The sequence below is a fragment of the Nuphar pumila genome, chromosome 17, assembly GCF_984573655.1.
Source record: "Nuphar pumila chromosome 17, dmNupPumi1.hap1.1, whole genome shotgun sequence".
NCBI classification, from domain to species: Eukaryota; Viridiplantae; Streptophyta; class Magnoliopsida; order Nymphaeales; family Nymphaeaceae; genus Nuphar; species Nuphar pumila.
This window is the reverse complement of record NC_143265.1, coordinates 4,458,672-4,480,460: the sequence shown is the minus strand read 5'-3', so window position 1 is coordinate 4,480,460 and position 21,789 is coordinate 4,458,672. Positions and strand designations below refer to the sequence as shown.

The 21,789-nt window shown below is 39.5% G+C and overlaps 1 protein-coding gene across 2 annotated transcripts; it reads left to right on the top strand.

The window, feature by feature from the left end:
* The first annotated feature begins 10,794 nt into the window (after nt 1–10,794).
* On the top strand, nt 10,795–14,478 carry LOC149811409 (ACT domain-containing protein ACR4-like). Of its 2 annotated transcripts, XM_089993351.1 has the most exons (7): nt 10,795–10,933; nt 11,248–11,293; nt 11,399–11,513; nt 11,657–11,724; nt 12,252–12,857; nt 13,742–13,846; nt 13,947–14,478. In XM_089993351.1, the coding sequence occupies exons 1-7, from the start codon at nt 10,860–10,862 to the stop codon at nt 14,289–14,291; spliced, it is 1,359 nt and encodes a 452-aa protein (XP_089849477.1). In that variant the 5' UTR covers nt 10,795–10,859; the 3' UTR covers nt 14,292–14,478. The 2 variants fall into 2 exon arrangements, with proteins under 2 accessions (XP_089849477.1, XP_089849478.1); XM_089993352.1 differs by lacking the exons at nt 10,795–10,933; nt 11,248–11,293; nt 11,399–11,513; nt 11,657–11,724 and adding an exon at nt 12,025–12,130.
* The last annotated feature ends 7,311 nt before the right edge of the window (nt 14,479–21,789 follow it).

The window sequence follows — 21,789 nt, the reverse complement described above, 5'->3', positions numbered from 1 at the left end:
TCTTTAGAGGTGATCAAAGACCATAATTCACTTAAATCAATATCGTGGACACGTCTTAGGTTTTGGCCATCTACTATTACTCCATTTCCTATATATAACGAATCAAACCCTTCCCTCTGATGGGAAAACTGCTATGTTAGGTATGAACATAGATGAGACCGCTTATGTATAGAACTAGGGATTGGATGCAGCGAGAGATCTGATGATCGTGGGTGCCGACGTTAGGGATACTCTCAAAACGCGCGATCAGTCCATCCCATTGGGGCTTTTTGAATCATGGTACCGTGCTCGAGGTCGGATCCATCACCTAGGTCTGATCGTCCATCCCATTGGGGCTGGGATCCCATGCCAATTCTGGGTTGCTTGGTAGAGGTCGGGCCTGGTCCTGCTCTGCATCATTCTTTCCTGGTTGGGAAGAAGTCAGCTCTGACGACTTATTGTCACCACAGTATGCAGATAGATCAGACACATTGAAGATAAGCGAAATACATCAATTTTTTAGCAAATCAAGGAGGTAGGCATTTAGACCCAATCGCCAGAGAATCTTTAAAGAGCCATGTTTCTTGGGGTTCAACTTAGCATAAGTACCCACTGGGAAACACTCGGGACACAGGTAAACCCAAACTAACTGACCCACTTGAAATTGGACAACACGGTGACCTTGGTCCACAAAAGCTTTGTAAGCTTCGTAGTTTTCCACGAGTTTGGCTCGCATCTGTCGGTGAACATCACACATATACTTAACAACGTCAAAAGCATCTGGAGCTGGGTCTTGGAGGCTAGTCACGGGTGCTAGATCAACTACATGCGTCAGTGAACGCCCATAGACCACTTGAACAAGGGATTTGCCGGTGGACCGGTTGATGGAACAATTGTAGGCAAACTCGGCTTGCGGCAAGGCCATGTCCCATGTCTTGACATTCTCCCCCACGAGTCTCCTCAGTAGGTTCCCTAAGGTGCGATTTACAACCTCCGTTTGGCCATCGGTTTGCGGGTGGTATGCACTTCTGAATTGGAGCTTGGTTTTCAATAAGGTCCACAATGATTTCCAAAAATGACTCATGAATTGAGTTTCACGATCTGAGGTGATCGAGTGAGGCAATCCATGGAAACGTGCCACGTCCTTGAAGTAATATGAGGCTACTAGAGAGGCATCAGTGGTTCGCTTACAGAGGAAAAAAATAGCCATTTTGAAAAACCAGTCAACTACAACTAATATTGAGTCAAAATGTTGCGAGGTCCTGGGAAGGACCACGATGAAATCCATAGAGACGTGCTTTCATGGCTGCTCAGGGATGGGTAATGGAGTATAGAGACCGCTATTCTGACGTCGACCCTTTGACACTTGACACACCTGGCAACCCTGGACAAACTTGACAACATCTTTACGCATTTTGGGCCAAAAGTAGTGTTCATTTAACAATGCGAACGTCTTATCATGTCCAAAATGCCCAGCTAGTCCCCTTTCGTGTAATTCAGAGATCAATTACAACCTAAGAGAGAATGCCGACATACATAACTTATTACCTCGAAAGAGATAACCATGATGTATAGTGAACCGTGGGTCTACCGTGCTGGTGGAGGAGAGGCACCCTTCTCAGACTTGCTGAAAATCAGGGTTTGTCGGATACAACTCTTTGCACTGTTCAAACCCAATCATCTGCACGGACATAGTCATTAAAAGACTATTCTTTCTGCTGAGTGTGTTGGTTACCTTGTTGAGAGTACCCAATTGATGATGAATCGTAAAAGTGTACTCTTGCAAGAAGTTGACCCGCTTGGTGTGCCTCACACTTAACTTCTTTTGACTGTTTAAATACTTCAATGCCTCATGATCCGTGTACAAGACGAACTCCTTATAAATGAGATAGTGGCGAAGGGCTTGTACAACAACATAAAATTCGACACCATAAGTAGAATATTCACATCTTGCCTGAGTCAGTTTTTCACTAAAGAACGTAAAAGGTCTGCGGTTCTGACTCCGGACGACACCAATCCCCACTTTAGAGGCATCACACTCAACTTCAAAAACCGTGCTAAAATTAGGACCGTTGTCAAGGTCCACTGGAAACTAGCACCCTTTAGACATTCCGTGATAGAGGCCATGAGGGTGCTAAAAATTTTAACAAACGACAGTAGAAGGTGGCCAACCCATGAAAACTATGGATCTCTCCTATAGTCCGCGGGGTAGGTCATTCTACAATTGCTCGAACTTTGATGGAATCAACCTTCACTCCATCAGACGACACTATAAAACCTAAAAACACCATGCTTGACATCATGAACTCACACTTTTTGACATTCACATAGAGTTTCTCTTTCCTCAAAATCTCTAGGACTTGACACAAATGACTCAAATGATCAGACAAAGAGGAACTGTAAACCAAGATGTCATCAAAATAGACAATGACGAATCGTCTGATACAAGGATGCAACACTTGGGTCATCATGTTCATGAAAGTACTTGGAGCATTCGATAACCCGAAGGGCATGACTAACCACTCGTACAACCCATCACGTGTCTTGAATGTTGTTTTTCACTCATCCCCTTCCTGGATATAAATTTGGTGGTACTCGCTTTTTAAATCGATTTTTGAAAAAATGGAGGCACCAGCCAACATATCAAACATGTCATCCAACCGAAAAATGAAGAAACAATATTTGACAATGATGTGATTGATTGTCTTACTCTCGACACACATGTGCATGGACCCATCTTTCTAGGGAGTGAGCAGGGCGGGTACTACGCAAGGGCTAACGCTCTCACGAATGAACCTCTTTTGCAATAGCTCTTAGACCTGTCTCAACAATTTGGCATGCTCTGACGGGTTTATGCGATACGCAGGTAGGTTTGGTAGGCTCGATCCAAGAATAAAATTTATGGCATGCTGCACCACCCTCATCGAAGGTAGGCCATCGAGAAGGTCATCTGACATGATATCACAGAACTCCTCAACAAGGGCCGCACTTTCTGCGAGAATGGACAGAGACATACTCATAGTCGGTTTGGCCACCAGGGCATAGCAATAATTGTCCTCCCTGCAGTGACTCAAGAAAGTCTAATAGGATAGGCCCGAGAGTCGGGGAACTCGCTCGGGCTTATCCACAGTAGAAAAACCGGTCTCCTTGATAAAAAGGAGGATTATTTTATGCCCTTTGAAAACAAACGAGTACGTGTTCCTACGACCATCATGAATAGTCTTACGATCAAACTGCCAGGAACGTTCCAAGAGAATATGACAGACACTCATAGGGGCCACATCACACCACACTTCATCATGGTAATGCTCTCCTATAGAGAATCTGACTAGACATCGTTGCGTGATAGGAACTTCATTTTCCCTTTTTAACCGCGTCATTTTGTATGGTTGAGCCAGTTTTTCCGTTTTCAAATTCAGGGTGGACACAACGTTTTTAGAAACCATATTTTCACAAGCTCCACTGTCAATGATGACATCACACACATGGCCCTCACAATTGCACCTGGTTCTAAAGATGTTATTTCGCAACCATTTTGCGGGGGCCGACTCTTAGGGTACGGTTAGGACATGACGAATAGACAACAAATTCTCAACGTTACCATCAAACTCTATGACTTCTCCTTCATGCTTCCCCTCAACTGAGAACTCTCCCCCACTCTCACTATTTGACGATGACTCAACCATGGGTTCTATGAAATGGGCATTCTTGGTCATGGTGGGGAACTTTGAGGTCACGTGTCCTAACTCTTGACACCTAAAGCAATGGATGGTAGACTCACTAGGTTTAGACTTAGACCAGGTATGGTAGTTTGGTCCGGACTGGTCGGGCATATTGGGATCTACTCTTGGGGTAAACTTTGAGTCTTCCTTCATTGAGAAGCTCGCTCCCCTGATTGGGAAACTCGACTTAGGTCGACTGGATTGATCACTCTGGGAAACCCTATACTCCTGCCTCCTCTTCAATTTCTCCTCCACATTCATGGCATAATTGTTGTTCTGATCCAATGACTCTACTGTAACGCAACTAAAATCATCAGAACTAGCAGGACGGAGACCAGAGATATACCTCGTGACCTACTATCGGGCGGTCTCCTCGATCTGCACTCACAGGGATAGATGATGGAACTCAACAGTGTACTATACCACGGTACAGGTGCCTTGACGCAGGGTCAGATACTCCTTGTAAGCTCTCTCGGCATGGTCCGATGACACGAACTTGGATTGCATCAGTCTCTGAATCTCCTCTCATGTCGGCACACGCTTTTGCCAGTGTCGCTCCCTCGATCTTTGTAGCTCAACTCACTAGGTCTGCATGAGGCCCCTCAATCGAGTGAATGCTAGAGAGATGCGATGGTGCTCAGCTACATAGTGGTAGTCGAAGAAGAATTGCATGGCATAGGCCCAATCGAAGAACTGCTCTGCGTCGAATCATCCAGCGAACTCTAGCAGGTCCAGCTTCACCCTGTAGGTGGAGGGGTGCTTTGGCATTCTTTGTTGATGAGATTTCACCATTCTTGCAGAGTACTCATTTCAGAAGACTTCATCGTCCATCACGACAGCGTCATCATTGTCATGGTACTGCTCAACTGGAGGTTGGAGTTGACGTATTCCATTTCCCTGTGGTTGGTGCTCAAGTGGTGCTGGCCCCTGTGAATCAAAGAAATCGCGCTTGGGAATTGGGATTAAAGTGCTAGTTGTGCTAGCTCAGCCTGCCATACCTACTGTCGTCATCTCAGAGGTATAAAATTCCTAGGCTAAGACCCTCACCCTAGAGCTTATGCAAGGTATAGATTTTCCCAAGGAGATGATGCCCCACAAAAATCAAACTTTGACAGCCTCTCTAATAGAGAAGGCCCAACCCCACTACACCAGCCCCCTTGAGCTCAACCTTGTTCACTTGGATCCCCTCTAAACAAAATGAACATGTCAAATGTCTTTGACCAAGTGGGTTCCTAGACCATTCACATTCACATTCACATTGGTAATTCTTTTTTTTCTTAAAGATAGATAGGCAGGAAAATAACCCTCATGGGATTGGAGCCCAAGACCTTTTGCTTATGATAGTGTGACCTAACCATCCTGCTATCTCATTCGATCCCCTTCACCTTCTTAGGCTTGTGGACAAGAAAACAAACTGCTCCCAACCTCTACCATAGTGATATAATTTTTAGAAAGAGAGAAAGAGCTTTCTCACCTTTCATGTGATTCCCAAACAAATGACATTGATGAAAATGTTAAGGAAAATACGTTGAACTACAAATCATGTTGAATGTATGCCGTCGATCTAGAGTTGTTGCAGAGTAACTGACGCCCTTAATGCTATTCCGGACTCGAACCCGCCAAAATAACAAATTTTCAGTTCAAGTTTTGTCGGGTCGGGAAAATGAAATCTCAAATCAGGATCCGTATAGTTTCAGAAATATATATATATATAAAATACTCAAATCAGGTGGAATATCCAACAAAAATCATAAACCCAAACCTGACCTGCATATTGTTCTAGTAGTGTCCAGGTTAACTCGAATATTATTTGGGTTGACACTTTTTTTTTTATACTGAAATGGGCTCCGCTTGTCTGGCAGGAGCAGTGTTTAAGTTTGAAATGTGCAGGTCATGGGACGTTGCAAGTTCGAACCCCAAATGGTATGGTTGTATAACTGGTAGGGGTCTGCCTAATCCCAGCTCGAAAACAAAAAAAGTTTTTATTTTTATTTTAGAGAATGTGATACCGAATCATAAATATTATTGAGGGTAGGCATCGTTTATGCTCGAACCTAAAAATTGGGGTTCACAGCTATCTTGGTTTTAGATCAAATGATCTCTTCGTTGAGGACCGTACACCAAGATGACATGACTAAGCATTGTGTTTAAGTTTGCCTCCGCCTTGCTGTCTTACCTTGAGAACAGACTGAGAAACGTTTACTCTTTGCCTTCCGTGGGGTCGACCCACCAGTTGGTTAGGAAGAAGCATACGTGAATAGTATTCACATCATCATGCAGCGCCCCTGACAGCCACCCATCTTATCCTTTCTCGATACAGCCTGTGGTCTCCATCTCGAGAAATATTCACATGGGTGGTTGTCAGCGGCAGCAGCAGTGCTGTATCATGCAGTGTCCCTGTATAAAAAATGCCCTCATGTTAGAACTTGTTTGTGCAATGAAATTTAGGAAAAATATGAAAAAACCCTTCAAAAGCCCGGTTGATTAGAAAAGTAGTTAAGGTTATAAATAGAGAAAAAGAGGAAATTTTCATGATCCAGTTTTTAGAAGAGGACTATTAGATCATTCTTTTCAATGAAAAATATGATTTTTTGAACTTTTAAGTTAATAAAAATTTTGAGTTGTCCAAATTTGAAGCCTTTTAAAAACCTGTTTGCATGGCATAATCAAATGATCCAAAAACCTACTCTTATATATATATATATATAAACTGTCCAACTAAAGGAAAATTAAAAATCTATAACCAATGATATCAGGTGGCTTTCCTTCACAAAATGCTTGAGCATTTCATCGTTCAGACCTCATATATTTGTTCTTTATAATTTATTTAACAGGAAATACACTTCACATGAAGACTCTACCACATATTGACATGTTTTTTGAAACGTCAAAAATTAAGGGTTAACAATGCATTTAAAACTTTACAATATAAAGTATTGTGGGTTGTTGGTTTTTAGCGGTTTCAAAAACATGTCTAAACATTGAAAAATCATAATACAAAACATGTGGCTAACTAAATAAATGATAAAAATCCAATATGTAAAATCAGATCTATGAAAAACTCCTTGATTTTCATCGGTGTGATATGGCCAAATGTAGCAGGTACATTGAAGTCATTGAACTTGGTCATATCCAACTGCATCTTATGGTTCACAGATACCCCACCAAAGACAAAATGAGATGTGAGAGAGAAAGACAGATGCCTCACCAAAGGCAAAATGCCAGGATGTATGAGAGAGAGAGAGAGAGAGAGAGAGAGAGAGAGAGAGAGAGAGAGAGAGAGAGAGAGAGAGATATGGTTTATTTGGTTTTACTGGAGTTTACAATATTTTAAAATGCTCATTTTATTGCTTTCTAAAATGTCGTTTAATTTTTGAAACTTCAAGCATCTTTTTCTTTAATCGGAGGAAATTTACAGGGTCTCTCTTTTTTCTATGCCCTGAAAGAGATGAAGGATAGTGTTAGTTTTTCTTAGTAAATTATAACTCATTAAGTTGATAATCTGATGGATTAAGAAAGAATTTCTTACTTAATAAAGGCATTATGTTTGTAATAATAAGTTAGCTATCTTCATTCTACAGGAGTGCAAAGGGATCAGATATGCCAGGTCATGGTAGATCCCAATCCAACTCGAAATATTAGACAACCAGTCTGAATATTCCAGATCCAAACCCGAATTAGATCCAATGTAATGGGGTTGGATGTGGTGCATTTTAAATGGAAAAGCACACAATCCTTGGTTTAGAATCCAAATTAAATCTAACATAAGGTACCAATCCTAATTAAAATCCAATTCTGAAAACGTCGAATCATGTAAGCCTAAATTAAATGTTGATCTTACTCTAAGATCCACATACAAGAGTAATGCACCCAGTTAGGATCGACGCGGGTTTTGACTATATCCGATCCATTTGCACCCTTACTTCCTTGGGTCTTCAAATAAGGTAGCTCCGAGGGGTTTGGTGTAGTGAAGGGGGGGGGGGCTTGGCCACTAGGGGGGTGGTTAGGGTTTCATTCTCATGAGTGTTGGCCCCTTACATTAAGCACTTACTGGGAAATGAGGATGGAAAATTATGCTTAGGGAAGATACCTTTTTTGTAAAAGCTCAAGTATAAATCCAAAATTTTTGGATCTCAAGATGGATCACATTAAAGTTGAATCTCAAAGTTCATATACCTACTCTGATTGTCGAGGAAAAGTCTTGTGCGCAAGTGTGTGTGTGTGGCCGTGCAACCAATGATGATCAAGTGGCATTCTTTTTTTTCACGATCGAGTTTTATCGATCAAACCCTAAGTATTGTTTGCATTTTTATTATTTATTTAGTAAGCAACATATTTTAGATTATGATTTCTAATAATACTTCATTCTAAAAAAAAAAAAAAAACTACAGTGACTCGTACCCATATATGCTGCCAAAAACATAGGATCTCCTGGATTTTGGCATTCCAAAGTAGGCAATTCAAGAATCCACTAAAATCTTTTTTGGTGTCACCATACCTGAGAGAGCAGAAGTGAAATGGATTGACGAAAGAACAATGTGTGGTTGGAGTTCATACGTGACATTATGGTTTGGATTTTCCTCTTGCCTTGCCATTTGAAGCAATGTTGTCAGTATCGGCAGAAAATCGATATTATATTAACCTGAATTGGCTCATTTTTAATTAATGTAAAGAGTAATTAAAATTAATTTTTAATATTATTTTAATAGATGTAATGCATGTCATGTTAGGATTGACATCGAATATGGTTTAAACCGATTTAGAACGATTCTCTTGAAAATCGGTATCGATCGACATGAAATATGGTTTTAACCAATTTGAAAAAAAATTCTGAGCAGAGCAAGCAGACCAGTTCTTTTCAAATTTGGATTAGCAAAATCTGCTGATTTTCATGCCAAAAACCCGATTACAATCATCCAAATTTTCCAAATAACCATGTGAAAAATTTGGTCCCAACAGTTTTTCCAAAGCATGATGTTCAAATTTTATTGAAAACCACCATTTAAGTCCTTGAATCACATTTGTAATGGGAGATATCCGTTTACCAAATCTATCAAAACCACATCCAAATATTAGAAGCTCTGCAAAAATCTCGCGATACTATAGTGAGAAATGAGAAATTACCTTAAAGTTTAAAATGGAAATTTCTTGCGAGAATTTCAATCCGTGACAAATATCATGATATTTACCATTTTAGCAGATATTTATGATGAGACTTTCATTTTTAAATGTGTTTTATTTATATTTTCCTATAAATTTTATTTTTTATTGCCGAGATTTTGCAAAAAAAAAAATGTAAGATTTATGAAATTTTTCAAAATCTCCCGTGTTTTTTGACTCCCGAGATTTTGCCGTTTTTAACTTTTGTCACTATGATTAGAAGCAACCTTGCAATGAAAGAATAAATGGTCATGTGTTTCTTCATTTTCCATGCAAAGATAACATGTATTACCAAAAGCTTATCTCTCAGCCTTTCCTATAAAAAAAAATTAAAAAAAATTAAAAAGGGGCCTGTTATCTTTATACCAATGAGCTCACGAGTGAGTGAGGTTGTTCTCCTCAACTATTAAAAAAAAAGACATGCCACTTAAAAAAAAAAGACATGGCACGTCTAGGGGACACGATTGACATGTTTTATGCATACCAGTCTTATTTAATTATTTTAATAGTTTTGAAAAATATTTTAATAAAAACGTATTTATTAAATATTAAAATATTTAAAATTAATCGATTAAAAATAAAAAATTCACGTCCTCATATCCTAATTTTTTCATCTTGAAGTTGTGTCAGTCACGGCAACTAAGACAGGAGTATATTTTTTTGCATAAACATGTTACTGCAGGGAGCATAGTGACAAACTTATTTTTCGGCAAAATCTAGTTTTTCAAAAAAAACTCGTGAAAAATTGAAAAAAAATCATAAATTTTGCATTTTTGGGGGCGAATCTCAGCAATAAAAATTTATAAAAATATAAAAAAATTTATTAATACAAATTATTTAAAAATAAAAATACATGTTTTTTTCCATGAGAAATAACTGTTTAAAGCATAAATATCGCGTTTAAATTACAGTATTTATGTTTTTTCATAAATCTCAAGGTATTTTGAAAATCATGCAAAAAATACTGTCTTAAACTTTCAGACAATTTCTCGCAATATTATCATGAAATTTTCATAAATCTCACGATATTTGTCACTATAGCAGGGAGAAAGCAAAGAGGGGTATGGATATAAAGGTAACCAAACAAAGGTTTTGATGCAACTAGCAGTTCAGATTAAGCAGAAGCATGAGATGCCCATTCAATTGAAAGACAATTAGACTGTTGGATGACAAAGACTATGTAGTCTGTAATAGAAAATCCTGCTTACAAACGTGTGTGTATATATATATATATTAAGATAAGGGGCCTACTCATAAAATGGGTGGAGCCCCATGACAAATGCATAATATTGTTTTAAACCTTAAGCACAGAACTAGATCATCTGCATTATTTCTTGCGTGTAGTCATATGCAACTCATGGTAACAAATGCATTTAATTGCTCGCGAAAGGCTTCGCATCTTTAGTCTGAATGCTCCTGATATTGATTATCTTCTATAATCACCTGCTCAAATGGAAAGTGGATTGGATTGACTTGGCACTCTGAATCAAGAGTTGGAGACTCAAAAGATTAAAAAAAGCGTAGATGCTTAGCCAATATAAGATAAGATAAGATCAGCATCAGCATTGTGTTTTGCAGATGTCACACACAATTCTGCAGGAGACACCTTCACAACTCCCTTCCTTATAAGGGGAAGACATGGCCTTAAATGACTTGCGCAGTTGACCTAAATAGAGAGGCAAAAGTGAGACACCCCCTCAAAGGCAAGAGGGGAAAGAAGGCAACACCACCTTTCCAAAACTACTACGGACACGTAAATGCGAGCCATGAGGCAGGGTGGGGCCTGATAAAGGGCCGACTCACGCCCACATTTTGCAGGCGCGGATGGGGGGGACCACGCCCTACCCCAAGACAAGGCCGAAATGAAGGTAAGGGGAGCCGTCAGGGCATTTCCACCTCTCTCTCTCTCTCTCTCTCTCTCTCTCTCATAAGATCGGAATGCTCGTAACCCCACACGCGGTTATTATTTCTCTCTCTCTCTCTCTCTCTCTGTGAGTAATGGATGCCTCATGGATGGCTCTGGATGTAGACGACGAGTATGAGAAGCTTGTCATCCGAATGAACCCGCCAAGGTGAGGCCTATCTTCCCCTGCTACATGATTTTAGCACTGTGGGAACCAAAATTCCGGCCTTATTTCTACTGCCAACTTGAATTCTTGGTGTTTAATTGTGTTTTTGCGAGATGGGTATTGATGCATTTGTGTGAACATGGATTCTTTTTGTGAGAATTTGGAGATTTGATGCTTTTCTTTGTTGGATTTTCAGGGTGGTGGTTTCCATTTTATAGTTTCTTTTTTTCTAGTTTTTATGTTTTGGGGTGGTACGGTTTTGAGCCAACATCTTTAGTGTTTACTCGGTTTGGTTTTTGTATTTTGGGGTGTTGCAGGGTTACTGTTGATAACAGTTCATGTGAGAATGCAACTCTGGTGAAGGTATGGAAGTTTCAATTTACCCTGTATTTTGTTTTTGAGAAGTTATGGCTTGGCTGGGGGAGATTGGTTTGTACTTAAGGGTGTTAATTTTGATGAAATGTGCAGGTTGAGAGCGCTAATAAGCATGGGAGCTTGCTTGAGGTTGTGCAAGTATTGGCAGATTTTAACCTCACAGTACACAGGGCTTACATTTCTTCTGATGGAGAGTGGTTCATGGATGGTAATTCTTTGACTTTGGCACTCTTGCTGAAGAAAAAAAATAGTCTGGTTAATTTCTATCTTTTATAAAATGGAAGGAAAATAATAATTTTGCACTTTGCAGATGGTGCATGGTTAATTATGCTTTTCCCCTTTCTTTTTCAGTGTTTCATGTTACGGACCAGGAGGGAAACAAGGTCATGGATGGAGAGGTCATCAATAGAATTAAGCAGGTTAATTTTTATAGCCCCCCCTGGTTTAGAAAAAATAGTTGACTGTGCTTTGGCTATTTATTTTTAGTGATGTTATTGCAACTCCTATAGTTTTCCTTTTTATTACTTTTGGAGAAGTGTATATAAAAATTTTGGGGTAATTTAAGTGTTGTACTGTAAACCTCTACTGTTAAATAGGATTTCAACCCTTTCTCATTTTTTGTGAGATGTTGGTATGATATTAAGTACCATCTTAGCTAATAGACTTTTTTCGCTTCTGTTAGAGAAATTACTGATAAAAAAATACTACTTGGTTCCCATTTTTTTCTCTAAGGGAACTCATGAAGGAAATTCATCAAGCTTGACTAAATTTGAGCAACAAATTTAATACATGCATTTGTGGATGTTTCGCAGTTTTTGGTGTCTGGTAGAGATCTACTCTTTTTTTTCTTTTTCTTGTTTTGTTTGGTGCGACATCTTCCTAATTCTTCTTTAATTAAGAAAACTGATGGTCTCTGTTTCCGTTGGTTCTGTCTTCTTGGTTTCAGTCATTGGGAACTTGGACATGCACTGTGCCATCTTTGAGAAGGTCTGTTGGTGTACAGGCTGCTGCAAAACATACATCCATAGAGCTAACAGGACGGGACCGGCCAGGGCTGCTTTCTGAAGTTTTCGCAGTCCTTGCAGACCTAAAATGCAATGTGGTAGCTGCAGAAGTTTGGACCCATAACTCAAGAATGGCATCCCTGGTTTACATAACTGATGAAGCGACTGGGTTTCCAATAGACGACCCCGAGCGGCTGGCTAAGATCAAGGAGATGCTGAGGAATGTCCTCAGGGGTGACCGAGATAAACGCAGCGCCAAAACAGCAGTCTCAATTGGCATAACTCACACAGATAGGAGACTCCATCAGATGATGTACGCCGACCGTGACTATGAACTCAACTGCATCACGGATACGCAGGACGATGACAATGAGCGGAGCCGGCCCCTGGTGACTGTTGAGAATTTCTTGGACAGGGGATACTCGGTTGTGAGCTTGCAGTGTAAGGATCGGCCCAAGCTGTTGTTCGATGCTGTTTGCACTCTAACTGACATGCAGTACGTTGTCTTCCATGCAACTGTGATTGCCAAGGGGCCAGAAGCATTTCAGGTATCCACCCATTTTCTTGCTAGAATCATCCCCTTCATCTGCTATCAAGCCGTTTAATCCAGAGTTACGGGAAGCTTCTTAGGTAGGTGAGAAGCGCGCTTCCCGGAAACTCGCTTCTGAAGTTTGATACTCCTTGCTTTCGAAAGTTCATGGAAATCTTCTTCTATGCTTCTCACACGGTTATGCTTTTCTCATGTTTCTTTTCATGTTTTTTCATGTATTTTCTCTCATGATTCTACTCACTTCCTCTTACTTTCTCTAAACTGGTAACCATCGTTGTTACTGAAAAATCATGAAATATAAGAATAATCAATTTTATTTTAGTTTTTATTTGTTTCTTGTTAGATTCATATTCAGTTACCATGTTGCTTCATTTTTTATTCCTTTTTTGTTTTTAAATCTTCCTATAAATTTTAAAATGTCTCACTTTCGCTTCCGGTATCGTTTTCTGCATCCGCTTCCTAGTTTGACAACCTTGGTTTAACCTGCATTTTCATACGCGATAATACTCACGGCATAGCAGTATTTGTTAAGTAAAATCCAATTCATTGGGAATTCTGTTCCAAAGATTTTAACCAAGAAACAAACCTTGGCCTAAATGATGATCTCATTTTGAACCAATGATCCATCTTTCATAATTCTGCCATTGGGGAAAGTTAGTGCAGCAGTAGGTACTGTAACATGGCCATGTCTACTTGTTCTTTGGTTGATACTGAATCTGAATGGGTTGAGATTGAAATTGTTATTTGAATCCATTGTTTGGACTTATCCCATGTATGATGTATGAAGAAACTTTATGTTTCGTTTGACTTTGTTGGGATCTTATGTTCTTTGTTGGAAGTTGTCATACACTTTGAAACATTCTCTGAATTCATGCAACTCAGGAATACTACATTAGGCATATGGATGGGTGCACAGTGAATTCTGAAGCAGAGCGGCAACGACTGATCCGGTGCTTAGAAGCAGCCATTCAAAGACGAGGCTCCGAGGTATATATACATGGCTTTGTTATAGCAGGTGCATCTGGCATAACCTGGGGTTTGGGATAATTGAAACACGGTGCCTTTGATCTTTATCCTACATGCACAGGGACTGAGGCTCGAACTCTGTGGCGATGATCGGGTCGGACTGCTATCGGATGTAACGCGAATTTTCAGAGAGAACGGCCTCACAGTTACTAAAGCCGAGGTTACAACGCGCGGCTCGCAGGCGGTGAATGTGTTCTACGTCAAGGATGCCTCCGGGAACCCTGTGAGGAGCCAAACCATTGAAGCTGTCCGCAATGAAATAGGCGAGACCATACTCCAAGTGAAAGCCAGTGCTCACTCAAAATACCCACCACAGGAGGGTGGAAGGTTTTCTCTGGGCAATCTCTTCAAATCAAGATCAGAAAGATTTCTCTACAATTTGGGTCTCATAAAATCATACTCTTGAAGCCAAGGTAAAATAATGCTCTCTCTCTCTCTCGATCTCGACACCATGAATGAATAATGGCCATGAAAATTGTCCCATATCCAAGAATCAATCTCTTGTTGGTCTCAAGGCATGGCCGTCCTTGCCCACATGTAAATTGTGTATATAAAAATTCAATGTATACCAATCCATGGATTCCTTTCTCTCTCTTTTTTTTTTTTGTATTATTGCTATCTAGTAGAATATAATCATCCTAAGATTGCCATTTGAGAATCTCCCTACCTATTATTTAAAGGTCAATGATGTCCAAGTATCATGGGTTCCCCATCAATGGCCTTTTATTCTTTTTCCCTTATTCCAAACTGCAAAAGTGGTTGGTGATGTTGACTACCATCAACCAAGGAACCTCAACCTAAATAGCTCTTGGTTGATTTGATTCATTCAACAGATTGTGAGATGTGGGTTGGCTCGGATACACTTCCATAGGTTGGTGCGGACATCCCGTCCATGTCTGGGTGGAAACCGACTCCGTCCAGTGTGGGTGGTAGGTTGTTCGGTACAATTTTCGCCAAAAGTGTTCATCGATCCACAGCTTTGAGATGACCCAGCTTGGGCTCAGCTTGAAGTAGCTTGTTTAAAGTAATGCTGTTAGAATCGGTTTCAGAATCAATTATTTTAAAACCGAATTGGTCATAATGAGCAGCGAATCATTTTTGAATCACTGTTTAAACAAATAATTTTTTAACAAAAAATAAAAAAGACAAGTTGTGGGTAAAGAACCTCTAGTAAAAATAACAGTAATTTTTTTTCCCATGGGCTTCTAGATGATTGCGGTAGAAAATTGGTGATTGTGTATGTAAGATTTTGGTAAGGGTTAGAAAATCAATGGCTTACAATGTGCCAAATTCTCGATCTTCATAAAATCGTAATTTTGTATGGGAAAATACAATCTAAGAGTTCATTCTTACTAATTTGTTCATGCTGAATGCATTCATTAGGTTAGATTGGGTCAAAACAACCTCCAATATGAGTTTCAATATGTTTGAAAGAAAGTGAGATAATTCTCTTCAATCTTTTTCATTTCTGTAGTAGACCAATTCATTGACATACCATCCAGCTATTTTTTATTGACATGATGACATTGAGCCCTTATTGCAGCTGATGTTACTGAATCAGCTGCTTTATCTTTAGTACCAGGGCCGTACCTGTGTTTTATGGGGCCTGAGGTGGAGGAAAAAAAGGGCCCCCCTATTAATAGTAGGAGTTTGGGGGCAGGGCTTTCAATTTTTTTGAACCCCTGTTAAAAATGATCTTTCTAAAAATAGGTCCCTTATTAATAGTAGGAGTTCGGGGCAGTGCCTCGAAATTTTTTGAGTCCCCTATTAATAGTAGAAGTTCGAGGACAGCGCCTTCAATTTTTTTTGGGGCTCTTATTAAAAATGGAATCCCTATTAAAAGTGGGCCCCTAAATTTTTTTTGGGCCCAAGGGCCTTAAGGCCCAAGTCTCATTGGTCTCTTGATAGGTCCGGCTCTGTTTAGTACCAACTATTAGGAAGTGTTTTCTTCTACTTGCTTTATTAAAAACTAAATCACAGACTTCTACGAGACTATGTGTTCGACTCGATAAAGCTGAAGGGTTCCATTCAATTGGATTTTGATTACACTGAGAGTCGTCATCCAACCTATGTCACACTGATACTCCAACTTGCCCCGTGTCGACACCCTGTATACGATTTTAATAGAAATTTGAATAAGATAGCGTACCCCGTGTCCTTGTGACATAAGACGTATCTTGGTCTGATAATCATCATCATCATCGTCACCAATGTGTGGTGATGATGGGGTTAGCAGTGATAAAGAATCTTTTTTTTGGTTAAAGATTATAAAGGTTTGGTCCGTTTGAGCGTCGGACGAGACGCACGTGCTGCTGGTGGCGACGTCAGGATCCGAATGGTGATTCTGTGCGTGACAGCTCAGAAGGAAGTGGGGACGTCCCACTTGTCGAGCGTTGTCAGTCGTACTCAGCCACGCGTCGTCCAATCAGCGGAAACAATAGCGACGGTTTGTTGCATCGCGCCCGCACGCACACGTGTCAAAACCTTTTGCCACCGCTACGAGTTCACGTGATGGCCCAAAAGTCAGGTCGAGACCGGATCGGGCGCAATCACAGATTCACATGGCACAAAATTTGTGCATTAAGCACTTCATCGCTCCCTTGTCCCCACGACTGACAGGACGTGTCAGGATAAAGGGTCATCAAGTGCTTAATGCACAAAATATCTGTGCAATGATATTGCACTTTATCTTTCACAAGTTTCACCCACCCCTTTCTTTCATCAAAGATCAACTCTCTCTCTCTCTCTCTCTCTCTCTCTCTCTCTATCTATATATATATATATATATATATATATATATATATATATAAAGAAAATAAAACCCTCTCAAACTTATTTAATAAAAATTATTTATAAATTTTAGTCTTTTTGAAAAATTATGACCTTATATATGTTTGATTGATTTACTAGAAATAGAAACATGGATCATGCATTTTGAATGAAAAAAATGATATTTGAAGTTTTAAAATTTTATAAAATTATAAGCCATTGATTTTTGAAACCATATAAAAACATATTCATGCATCAGAATCAAATGCTCTAATAACTAATTTCTACAAATACACACACATAGATCACATCCGTAAGGTCAGAATTTTGAAAAATATAAGAAAAATCTATTAAATGTTTTTTATTAGTTTGGTTTGGGAGGTTTTCTAGTTGACAGGTTTTCACTAGAACATGAGAATTAGAAATATCGATAATTTCAGCCTTCTTTTTTGCAAATCCAACCATGTGGATGCAATTGACAAGTGAATTTGTCAGGAATCAGTCATTGGATGGTGTATTTTTTATAAAAAAAAATGATTTTTGAATGCTTGAATATTTATGAAAATTATGAACCATTGAATTTAAAGCCTTAAAAAATCTTGATTATGCATCAAAATCGAATTATTCATTAACAGGTTCTTATAAAACCAAGCTTGTAGATCACATATGTATGGTTATATTCAAGATAAAAGAACAAAACACCCATAAAAATTGCAGTTCATACATTAGTTCTCATATTCTAGTGACTATATATATATATGGGTTAATATTTGCTGCTAATGAAAATACGAAACTAATGAGCTACAAATCATAGGTGCAAGTTGTATCGACTCAATCTAACTACATAAATTTGTTCAACATAGTTTGTTTGCAAAGGATCAAGCCTTGAATCATGCTTTTATGATGTAAATATGTAATATTTTGAGTTATGAAATTGTGACACATTGTGGGCCATTGATTTTTGAACTCCTTGAAAAACCTAATTACTTGACATAATCACATGATTCAAAACAAGTTTCTTACTAATTAAGCAAACCATGTAGATCATATCTATAACATTTGATGTACAAAAATGAAACTTTTTTTTAAGAAAAAACTGACTTTTATTCACTAATTATCTATCTTCGTTAGTAGCCAATATTAACCTTATATATATATAATAAAATATATGACAGTTTTGTACCATGATACCATACCATACGTTTGGTGCACACTCTTTTTTGTATAGATCTAGCCATCAAATGGTAAATCTAAAGTGCATATGTGTTTAGCATGATTTATTAATATATTAGAGGGTTTTATCGTGTCTAATACATCATGAGATTTTATTTTTTAAACAGTAAAAATCAATTGCTCACAATTCATCAAAATAAAGGTGATTTAAAAATGGTATAAAACATCATTTTTCAGTCTAACTTTAATACATGAACATAGTAAACAGAGCATGCTAAACATGCTCCAATGGTTAGATTTTGTTTTTTGAGCTCAGATATATGTAAATCAAGTATGCACCACTTGATTTACATATGTATGATTGAAGTATTTATCTTACAAGTAATAAGTTCATAGTAAAACTTTTATAAAAATTAGAGCATTGCAATAATGTTATTTATTTTTGTAGATGAGTCAGAGCTTGGCTCGTCGATAGACTTAGCGGTCAAGATTTGTTATTTTTAGATTTTGTTTAAAATGAGTCAGCTTGAACTCAACTCATTTGACTCAAGCTCAGCTCAACTTGCTATAGAAACGAGCCCAACTTGAACACCCTCAGTCTAGTTTGCTCGACTCGTTAGGTTGGTCATAAAGAACAAAGTACAAAGAGAAACCAACTTGTTTTTAAGAGAACTTTTAATAAAAGAGATATCACGTAAATAAGCCTTTTCTCCGAGAGGCAAAAAGTCAAAGAAAAAGAGAGAAAGGCTAGAGAGAGAAAGAGAGACAAAAAGAAATTGTTGGTGATGGCTAGGGAGGTAGGGGTGCCAACTGTCGGGTTTGGTTCCGACTCCGATGAAACCACACCCATACCTGGTTTGAAATGATGGTACCGGGTCTGAACTCAGGTAGACCCATCATGAGAGAAACCATACCCGCATCTTATAATGATTGCATAAAATAATAACTTATATTTTTACGTTGAAAAATTGACAATATTAGCCGGAATTTGGGGTTTGCCCATGAAATTTCACAAATCATACCTGGCTCCATATATTAATCACCTTCAGTTGATACCTGAATTGTAATTGAACCTTCTTGTTTATCACCAAACCTTAACCCTTTAAGGTTTAGTACGGGTAAAAACAGGATCAAACCCGACCCAGACGGCCATAGGGGAGGGGAAAGTGAAAGTGGGAAGGTAGGTCAGATTCCAACCTCCCTTTAGTTGAAGAAGGGAGTTGGACAGAAACGACCCTATGGTAGTAGGGTGCCTAAAGCTTAGGCTTAGGGCTTTGACTGGGTTTGGGGTATCGTGTTTGACCAAGGATATAGAATTTTGGTCTTGTTTTATTGGGTTTCGTTGTGTTTTTGGACTTATCACTCTCTCCAACTCTATCAGATCGTACGGTCAGGATTCTCCCAGTGGCATTGACGAGGGGTTGATGGGATTGGTGGGCCAGGGGCAATGGCTGGCAGCGCACTGTAATATCGGTGGGGCCATCAATATTGTCGGCTCGGGTCAATGGTGCGGTTGGACCATATTCGATTTCGTGAACCGGTTGTATTTTCCCCTCACGTACCGGAAAGCTAGGTACAACCCGGATGGATTAGAGATGGAAGCCAAGACTGGAATTGAGGGTCGTCCGACTCGAATCCCAAATCGACTACTAGGGATGGCAGTGGAGCGGGGTGGGGCGGGGGACAAGGTCTCCACCCCCACCCCCACCCCGCCCCGCCTCAAGATTAAAACCTCCATCCCGGGCCGGGATGGATTTTAACCTCCACCCCCGCCTTCATCCCCGTTTCATGTCCTCCATCCCCGGTTCAAACGGGGATGAGGCAGGGCGGGGCAGGGAAAAGTGACGGGAACAGGTCGGGGCGGGGATGGGGTGGAGATCATGGCAGGGACTGGGCGGGGTGGGGAAAAGTGTATGTCCATCCCTGCCTCCATCCATCCCTGAACAGGATGGATTTTAACCTTCGTCCCCGCCTCCATTCCCATTTCATACCCTTCATCCCCTGTCCAAACGGGGCGAAGTGGGGCGGAGCCAGATTTCCCCCGGTCCACTGCCATCCCTATCGACAACTCAGATTGCCAAATTTGAATTCAATTAATAATGGGATATGGATTCTGTATTAAGTTTTGCATCCAACCAAATTTGAATATGATTATGTGTAAATATCAAATTTTAAACTAGTCGGATCCAGATTCAGTTTTATTTGATTCCGTCCAACTTCAAATCCAATTATGTTAGATCTGATTAGGTCCGACTTGGTAATGGCTAAATGTAAGTGAAAAGATCAGTTGCAATATGATTGCACAAATATTTGTGCATTAACCTGATTTGTGATTTGTGCATCAGCCTGGGACTTGTCAGTTGTGGGGCCCAAGGCCTGATAGAGGGCAATCAGGTGCTTAATGCACAAATTTTGTGCCATGTAATTGCACCTGATCCAGACTCTAAATTTAACCCATTTACTCCGTAATTGAGCTCTATGGTTACAGATGTCGCGGGTAGTCCTCTCCTAAGTTCACATAAAATCATGATAAAGTTCAAGATATGCAAAGTTTTTTTGTTTTTTCGAGATCGATGCTTATAACTTAATGGGAAACGTAATACGGATACAGTGGCACGTTCCATCTTTGTGATTCCATATGCATGTCGTTTTTCATGAGCTTTAATTATGTTTAATGTTAAATTCAAATTTTAACTTTCACCTTCCTTTAGAGAGAGAGAGAGATTCTTGTTAGTAATAGGGATGTGAACGGTTGGGATTCTTTTTGGATGTACCCAATACCACGTCCGACCAATCAGGTGTTTGCTAAACTCATTTGAATTCAGTTTCGGATTTGAATGGTTAAAAGCTCATATCATATTCGGGTTTTTTACATGTAATCGGATTCGGATATCCATCGAATATGAATATTTGACAGATTCAATAGCAAAAAAGTCAAAACCATATCTACATCATATTATAATCAGATATTATTTTGGCTTACCAAATCTGACTAAATGAATTCGGATGTAGTGGGATATCAGATTACATCAAATCTATTGACACCCTAGCAAAAAGGAGCCAGGATCATGTGTCATCACATGGCACACTTTAAAACCATAGCAAAAAGGAGCCAGGTGCCATCACGTGGCACACTTTGAATGTGCCTTTGCACCTGAGTGCCCTTCGATGGTACCATTCTAAATCGTAGAAAGGTTGGAGAGAGAAAGAGAAGCAAAGATACTTGTTTGTTGGTGGTGGGCCCGGTGACTAAAAAACACCCCCACGATAATTACATAGGGGAGGTGAAAGTGAGTGTGAGGGTCGAGAGGTTGGACGTTAATGATCCTACGGAGAGAGAGAGAGAGAGAGAGAGAGAGAGAGAGAGCAATGTTGTCAGTATCGGAATAGGACCTGTATTGTTTGGCCACCGATTCAGGTAGGTGTATCAGCCGATATCAATACTCAAGTGTATCGTTCTGAATTGGCCAAAATATAATTTAAAATATTACATGTCAATCGGAAAGTCACACATGTTAAAACCATTAAAAAATAATTTTAACCTATTTTTACATTTATTAAAAAATAGCAGCTAATACAAGCCTATACACCGATACTGACAACATTGGTGGGGACTACCTAATAACAGGGACACGCCATCATCTACAAGATGAATGGCTCTAAAAACTTTAACCAATGGTGTTTGGGTTGCTGTTCATCACATGGATGAACGGCATCCATGTGACGGGAGGGAAGTGCTTCAGACCTGATCCTATCTCAAACTTTTCCCACAGGAAATCCACATCAGTATCTATGATTTTGTCGGCAGCCAAGTTTGAAAAGTATGCCATGACAACGGTCTGCTGGCACATATAAAGCATGACAGACTTATCTCTATACACTCTTCAGTGTCTTTGTCAGTTTTCTGATTATTGCAGGTTCTGTACATGTAAATGCAAAATGCAATAGATACAAGCATGATT

What these genes read in the sequence shown, in the direction of transcription:
- LOC149811409 (XM_089993351.1), top strand. Translation starts at nt 10,860, where the DNA reads ATGGATGCCTCATGGATGGCTCTGGATGTAGACGACGAGTATGAGAAG. An exon ending in AGAATGCAACTCTGGTGAAG is followed by an intron (nt 11,294 to 11,398) that starts GTATGGAAGTTT and finishes TGAAATGTGCAG; the next exon opens with GTTGAGAGCGCTAATAAGCA. An exon ending in TGGAGAGTGGTTCATGGATG is followed by an intron (nt 11,514 to 11,656) that starts GTAATTCTTTGA and finishes TTTCTTTTTCAG; the next exon opens with TGTTTCATGTTACGGACCAG.